At 38.0% G+C, this 8,582-nt stretch overlaps 1 protein-coding gene across 2 annotated transcripts in view; it reads right to left on the reverse strand.

The window, feature by feature from the left end:
- PRKAR2A (protein kinase cAMP-dependent type II regulatory subunit alpha) overlaps positions 1–8,582 on the reverse strand; it is a 97,848-nt gene that overhangs the window by 37,206 nt on the left and 52,060 nt on the right. For both annotated transcript variants that reach the window (XM_011375383.2, XM_011375382.2), the window contains exons 7-8: positions 5,482–5,583; positions 5,230–5,304 (exon numbers count right to left, since the gene is read on the reverse strand). In XM_011375383.2, the coding sequence (XP_011373685.1) occupies positions 5,230–5,304; positions 5,482–5,583 (177 nt within the window). The remainder of the gene's footprint in view (positions 1–5,229; positions 5,305–5,481; positions 5,584–8,582) is intronic.

The following is an 8,582-nucleotide window of genomic DNA, read 5'->3' on the forward strand; positions in this document are numbered from 1 at the left end:
GTCAAAAACATGAAATATTCAGGGATAAATTTAACAAAGATGTGCCAGACCTGAACAGTACACTTGAAAACTACTAAATATGACAGAAAAATTAAAGATGACCTAAATAAACGTCGACACACCATGCTCAAGAACCAACTCACTGCAGTGTAAGTGCCTGACAATAAGCTTTTTTGATTGTAAAATGACTGACAGTGAGCTTTTGATTGCTGAGGCATACATTTCAAAAACACCTATCTCAAACATACAGCCAGCTACACAACTAGATAAAGATCCAGGCAGGTCCCACCCATGAAGTTCCCCTTTAAGAAAGCCCTGACTAACCTTGAAAACTGACCATTTGAGGGCCCACTTTTCCCTGCCTGTGCCCTAATTCCTGCTCTAATGTTTTAAATTTGCCAACAATGAATCCACAAAACCCTAGGTGCCTTACCCTCATCCCCAATAATGGCAGGACCCCAGGTCTCCATGCTCACTCTCTCTACCTGCAACCTGTGTGGCCCTGGGTGTGCTGTGTAACCTCCAGGACCCATGAGTAATAAATCTTGTTTTTTCAAAGTTCCCTGATGGTTGCTGCTAAGCTGCACCTTGCAATCATAAGAACCACAAGGGGTGATCCAGCCACAACATTGGTTCCAGTTAGAGAAATGTCTGTGTAGGCACCCTATAGTATGGTATGGGCCCAGGTGAAGTGCCCCAGGCATTCTAGCCAACAACATCACTGTTGATATTGTTTTTAATATCACCCACTATTGTTAAGATGTCAATTTCTCCCATCAAATGATCTATAGGTTCAACAAAATCTCAATAATAAAAAAAAATCTCACAGGTTTTTTGGGTAGAAATTGATAAGCTGGTTCTAAAATTTATACAGAAATGCAAAGAGTATAGAATACCCAAAATACTTTAGAAAAGGAACAAAAAATATGGAGGCTTAAACTATCCGATTTTAAGATTTATTCTATAAAGCTATTATAATCAAGGCAGTGCATTACTGGCAGAGACACACATAGATCAATGGAACAAAAAAAGCGATGAGAACATATATGGCCAACTGATTTTCAATAAAAGTGTTAAGGTAATGGGATAGGATAATCTCTTCAATAAATGGTGCTGGAACAGTTGGACATTTATATGCAAAACCCTAACCTTACACCATATACTAAAAACAACTCAAAATGGATCACAGATCTAAATCTAAGAGCTAAAACTATGAAACATCTAGAACTGTTCTGCTTAATATAGCAGCCACCAGTCACAGTGGCTATTAGGCACTTGAAATGTGGTTTGTATAGATTAAGATGTGCTGTAAGTGTAAAATACACATCGAAATTTAAAGACTGGGTTACCCTCCCATCAAATAAAGGAATGTAAAGTAGCTCATACTAAACTTTTATATCAATTAGATGTTGAAATGATAATACTTTAGCTATATTAGGTTAAACAAACATATTAATAAGTTTACCTGTTTTTTTTTTTTAATTTGGCTACTAAAACAATTTTAAATTATATATATGGCTCATAAATTTCTATTGAACAGTGCTGGCCTAAAAGTAAACACAGGAGAAAATCTTACTGACCTTGCAAAGATATTTTTAAATAAGGCACAAAAAGAACAAATTACAAGAGAAAAAAATGACAAACTGCACTTGTCAATATTAAAACCGCTTGCTTTTTAAGAACTACTCTTAAGAAAATAAAGAGAAAAGCCACAGCCATAGATTGAGAGAAATATCTGCAAATCATTTGTCTGATAAAGGATTTGTACTCAGAATGTATAAAGAACACTTACAACTCATTCATAAGAAGCCAAATAACCTAATTTTAAATAGGGCAAAAGATGTGCACAGATACTTCAAAGAAGACATATGGATAGCAAGCAATCATAGGAAGAGATGCTCAGCATTAGATATTAGGTAAATCCAAATTAAAACCAAAATGAGATACCACTTCATACTCCCTAGAATGGCTAAAATTAAAAACTGTCAACACTAAGTGCTGATGAGGATGCAAAGTAACTGAACCTCTTGTATACTGCTAGGCGGAATGCAAAATGTTACAGCCATTTAAAAAAAACAATCTGGCAGTTTGCTTAACGACATTTACCATGTGACTCAGCAATTCCATAAAAACGTGTCCACACAAACACTTGTATGCGAATGTTCATTGCACCTTTATTCATAATTACCAAAAATTAGAAAAGCCCAACGCCTCTCAACTGGTGAATGGAAAGACAAATTATGGTATGTTCATATAATAAAATATCACTCAGCGATAAAAAGGAATGATCTGCTGATACATGCGACAACATAGATAAATCTCAAAAACATTATGCTAAGAAGTCAGACACAAAACCCTAGGTGCCTTACAAAAGACAACATGTTATATGATTTCATTTATATGAAATCATTCTCACCACACTATAGAAAAGTAATTTCTATAGCGATAGAAGGCAGATCAGTAGTTTTCAGGAGTAAGGGACTTGAAGAAGGAATTGACTGAAAATGCAAATGAGGAAACCTCTTGAGGTGATGAAAATGCTGCATGTTATGATTGTAGGGGTGTCATAAAATTCTTGAATTGTACACATGAACTTGGTAATTTTATTCTATGTGAAACATACCATGTAACAAAGCTGACCAAAATAAACAAACAAACAAAACAACATAAAGCAGTTTCTGATTCAGTACGTCTGGGGTGGTGCCCAAGAACTTGCATTCTTAACAATTCCTAACCATTTCTAACATTCCCAGATGCTGCTGCTTGCTGCTGGTCTTGGGGCCTCACTTAGAGAACTTTGATCTAGAGACACTGCCACAAAGGGTATATAATAATTATCATATTAATTAATGTCCATTCTGTACCACCACCTGGCACTTCTATCTTCAAGATCACAGACATTCCAGAAAACACTGTGGTTTCTCATACCTCTTAACATACCTCCTGAAGGCCTGGGGCTTTCAGGATGAAGCAGACATCCTTTGGCCATAAATGAAAACACCTCAGGATCAGGAGCAAACGTGGCCAGTCAACATGTCTCGCTTCTGCAACTCAGCACTGCATTCTCACCACACTAGGATAGCTACCCTGGAACACAGCTCACACCCACAGGCCCTTGCTCATATTGTTCTCTTGCTCCTGAAAGAAATTTCCCTGACCTCGACTGCTGAAATTATACTTGTTCTATAAGCCCAACTTGAATGGCATTTCCTCCAAGAAACCACATGGAATACTTCTTTTTATATACTCACTGCCATTCATATGAACCTTTATTATAGAGCTTATATTTGGTTCTACTTGACTATCTTAAAAAATGTTTATAGACTCAAACCAATTGCTAATTAAAAGAATTATTAACAGGTATCTGGAATACAAAGGCTTTTAGAGATGTCAGAGTAGATATGGATTTTTTTTGTTAGTCCTTTTTCTCTCTCTCCTTCTATTTTAAACCTGATTAGTCCCTGTGGTGCTGGTTGGGCCAACTGCACCCAAAGGCCCCCTGGGTGGGCTTGGGACTCAGGCTTGACCAATCAAAGTCTTTTCTCCTCCTAGCCCCAGCTCTGGCTTCAAGGATGTGCACAACACCCAACCTAGACCAACTAAGTTATCTTTCCAGTGTTTTTGCCAGAACCACGAGCAGAGAAGTTTATACCTGGCAAAGTCCGTAACAGTCTATATATACAGACATACCTTGTGCTATTGTGCTTCACTTTATTTCACTTTGCAGATATTGTATGTTTTATAAACTGAAGTTCTATGGCAATCCCACATCGAGCAAGTCTAGTGGCACCATTTTTCCAACAGCATTTGCTCACTTCATGTTTCTGTCACATTTTGGTAATTCTCACAATATTTCGAACATTTTCACTATTATTATAGCTGTTATGTCGATCTGTGATCAGTGATCTTCGATTTACTGGGGCAAGACCTACCACCAGCAAAAAGGTTTTGACTCGCTGAAGGCTCAGATGATGGTTAGCATTTTTTAGCAATAAAGTATTTTTAATTAAGGTATATACATTTTTTAAGACATAAAGCTATTGTACATTTAATAGACTACAGTACAGTGCAAATACAATTTTTATATGCACTAGGAAACCAAAAAATTTGTTTGACTTGCTTTATTGAGATATTCACTTTATTGTGGTGGTCTAGAACCAAACCTGCAATATTGGCTATGTTTGCCTGTGATTAAAAATGTAAACACAGGAAACAAAAAAAGTTATTACATACAACTCATCACAATGATCCAGTACACTGTGTGGTGACCCTTATAGCACCCTAAAATAACATGAGAAAAAGGCACAAAGGAAACACTAAAGACACCTTATAAATCTGGTCAATCACTGAAGACCGAAAACTGGTTTGTAACAGTCTTTGCAATTGGTGCGTATAGATCATCTATATTTACAGTAAGTATTCATATTTTAGGGCTTAAGTCTACCATTTTATTGTATGTTTTCTGTTGTTTCCTGTTTTGTGTTCCTGTTTCACTTTTCCTAACTTAGAGATTTAGGAATGTGTTATTGGATTAGCTAAGAGGGTACCTTTGTGCCAAACATACACAGAAGGCAAAGGGCACAACCCTTCAACCTTCTCCAGGTTTTAACAATGATGAATGAGCAACCGAAGTGTCCTATGATAGATTGGCTAAAGAAGCTGTGGTACATATATACAATGGAATATTACTCAGCCATAAGAGATGAAATACTGCCATTTGGAACAACATGGATGGACCTTAAAATAATCATAATAAGCGAAACAAGCCAGACAGATAAGGTTGAAAATCACATAATATCACATATGTGGGATATAAACCTAAAAGTAAGAAATGAACAGGACAAACAAACAGAGACTCAAGGACATGGACAATAGACTAGTGGTTACCAGAAGGGAGGGGGAAAAAGGAAGAAAAAAAAAAAAAAAAAAAAGCCAAAAAAAAAAAAAATTAAAAAAACAAAATATAAAAAAACCAATGATGAATGAAACTCACTCAGAGTCAAAAGGAAATGATACCCAAAGGACACACAGCGGAAGCCAGGGAAAGGTGAACGAAGGCAGGAGATCTGCACATGCCATAAGAAAAGCATCCACGGGCTTCAGGAGACACTGCAGGAAGTGCGCCCTAGTACCTCGCAACAAGAGTTCCCAAAAGTGAGAGGACAAATGATGCCCTAGTCCTTCAGGATGTGACTTCCAGGAAAGGTACTGCACAAGGCCCCCACTCACCTGAGAGATGATGCGCTCTCCATCCTTATAGGTCTTCTCTCCTATTACGTCCACAATCTTCATTCGTTCTGACACCTGAAACGATGGACGTACTCACAAATTATAAAGAAAAGACCTCAACTGAAAATGACAAATATCATCTAAATAACACAGAAATGGGTTAGAATAGTATGATTTGAAAACCTAACAACAGAATATTTTTAGTAGCTTTTCTTAAATCCCCATAAACAGTCTTATTCAAATAGACTTTACCTCTAGTGATTTAAGGAGGGGCACAGATTCAATGAATGATTCAAACATCTTCCGCTTTTTTGCATTATTTTTCACGATGATTCTTCTAAAAGTCACACGGTCCTACAAGAAAGAATATAAAAATTCTGGTAAATACCTGTGTAAGAGAACATCTATGGTCTAATTAACTGCGCCACAGAAAACATTAAAGGCCAATGAAAGGTACTGGGTTAACAGAGTGTTTAATGATATTTAAATCTGAGTCATCGTTGGAAGAAAAAGACCTGTAGCCTGAGCCAGACAGATGTAGCACATGTTGTTGCTTGCTATCTAGTACTCAACGGGTGCCATCTATGGGTCATAAATAGAATACAAAATGAAAACTCCAAATCAAACATTTGTGAGCTCACTGTCACTGTTCAATGTAAAAAGATGCAACGTGAAAAGGAGATAAGAAAAAGAAGATAAAACGATCACGTTTTTGTGCTCGAGGACTTTACAGACTCAACGGGGAGACAATATAAAATACACAGGAATAAAAAAACCTATAGTTCCATACAGCATAAGAAATGTACTAGGTGAACTATAGAGACAAAATAAGTGCCATAAGAATTCTGAGGAGGGAGAGAGAGATCACAGTAGGTTGGAGTGGTCAAGGATACTTTTGTTGCAAAAATGTTTGTCTAGGACCTGAAGGAAGGGTAAAATTTAAGTTAATGGACAGAGAGGGGAGGTATGTGAAAGGTACCTTGACCCCAGCAAGTCATGGATCCAGACTGAGGAGACAGTTAACCAGAGCTATAGCCAAGCACCTCTCAGATATGTCTACACATATGTGGGGAAGAACACACAGCCAGGAGAATACTGATTAGTTTCAAGATCCTAAATGGGTGAGCAATTATTTGTACCTCAGTTAACTAGACCCTTCCTTCCATCTCAGTCTGTCATAAACAAAGATTTTGGGGCGGGGGGGAGGGGGAAGTACAGTAATGACATCTTAAAGCCTGGCAAGATGAAAGTGGGTAAAGGCATGTTTAGCTGTAGGTTTGCTATTTTAGCAGTCTTGATCATGGCATGGAAGTGGGGTGGAGAAAACACATAGAAGATGACTGAGCTGAGATGTCTAAATGGGCTTCAATGGCTCATATTCCATTAGCTACAGAATTCCCAGGCCCTGTCCCAGGCCACGCTTCATCTGCCTCACAGGAGAAGTCACCTACTACACTCTACATTTCTAGTGCGAGCAACAGCAGATCCTTACCCTCTCTCCCTAAACTGCCATACAAATAATGTCTGCTCTCCAACATTTCACCAGATTCTGCTTCATTTTCTCCATCTGTCTGCTTGAAAAGAACCATTCAATCTCTGACTGCTCTAATGGGCTGTATCACATGCCACTACTTTTTTGAAGTCCAAGGTTAGGAATGTAACATTGAATAAAATGTTACTGTTATACTTTGGGAAATTATTCCATTATCTTTAGAATTCAGTTGCTACACGTTTTCTGGGCCAATCTAGGCCAGGAGTACTGTGAAAAGAGGACAATCAAGACTGAGAAAATGGGAAATATAAAGTTTTCTTCCTTATGTTTGAGTAGGCATTGTCAAGAATGACATTTAAAAAATCCACCTATCATGTTACCCAGATTACTATAATTGCAATAGCAAACTGTATTTCCAGCTGAAAACTGCTTTCTCTTAAAAGAAACTTGTCTCTTCATGTTCTAACCCTTTCTATGCATGCTTTCATACCTCCCAGAACCCTCATGCTATGCAGGGCCAGCTCTCGTGACTGTGGAGGGCATAAAAAGGCACCAGACCCACGAACCCAGATTTCAGGGAGCTTCCAATGAAGTAGTGAAGAGGAAACTCCCACTGGGAAGTAGTAGCTCCTTCAGGCAGTAAGTGTTCAGTCAAACAAACAACCCTGAAGTTTAAAAGAGAAAAGGAATGCTACACTTTCCTCTGACTTTAGGAATTTCCCAAGAAAGTTTCTATTGACTTTCACTCAAGCAAGAGAGCGTGGGAGCAGAGATTAAGTGTAGTGAGCATGGTGGCAGCTGCCTCCAGTAAGAGAAGGAATGGAGAATCCAATTTAAGAAACTCAGTGATAACACCAAGTCCTCCCTGCTTTGGCCTCAGGAGGCCTTGGAAAGCACAAGAAGGCTGTAGAGGATGCTCTGGGAGTCACTTTCCTGGAGGAGGCACTGAAGCTTTAGGAGGGTTTGGGCTGTAAAGAAAGTGAATAAAGCAGGAAAAAAGCAGAGATGAAAAGGGAATCATGATAGGTCACTTAAGACAGCAGAGAAAGGAAGAATAGACTGCAAAGGACAAGGTTTGGGAGTAGAAATGCAGTTCCGGGATTTCGGGAGAGGGAGCCTCAGGAAGATAAGGGTGGTGAGCACCACCATGACCGCAGGGAGCAGGTGCCACCACACTGTAGCACTTATCTTGTGCCAGGAGCTGCTTCTCTTATGTCTATCTATTTAATTCTCACACAACCACAAGATAGGTGGTTTTACAGTTTAATTTTTTAAAAAAGTCGTATGAGACTTTCTCTCTGATTTAGAGGTTACTTGGGAATGTGTTACTTAATTTCCAAGTGTTTGGAGATTTTCCTGTTATATCTTATTATATCTATCTTGGTGAATATCCGTGGGCTTGAAAAGAACATCTACCCCATTGTTGTGTGGAGTGTTCTATAAATTTCAATTAGATCCTTTTTGTTGACAGTGTTATTAATTTCTTCTGTGTTCTTTCTGATTTTGTCTAGCTGTTTTATCAATTATTGAGAGAGGGGTGTTGAAGTCTGCAACTATAATTGTGGATTTGTCTATTCTTTCAGTTCTACCACTTTTTGCTTTACATATGTGGCAGCTCTGTTGTTTGCTGTATGCATATTTAGGATTGCTATGTTTTCTTGATAGATTAATCCTTTCATTATTATGTAATGCTCCTTTGTCCCCGGTAATTTTCTGTTGTGAAGTCTACTTTATCTGATACTAATATAATTACTCCTGCTTTCTTGAGGTTGATGTTTACATGGTTTATCTATTTCTATCTTTTTTATTTTCAACCTACCTATATCATATTTGTTTCTTGTAGATAGCAAATAGTTGGGTC

This window comes from Pteropus vampyrus, unplaced genomic scaffold (genome assembly GCF_000151845.1).
Source record: "Pteropus vampyrus isolate Shadow unplaced genomic scaffold, Pvam_2.0 Scaffold271, whole genome shotgun sequence".
Lineage (NCBI taxonomy): Eukaryota > Metazoa > Chordata > Mammalia > Chiroptera > Pteropodidae > Pteropus > Pteropus vampyrus.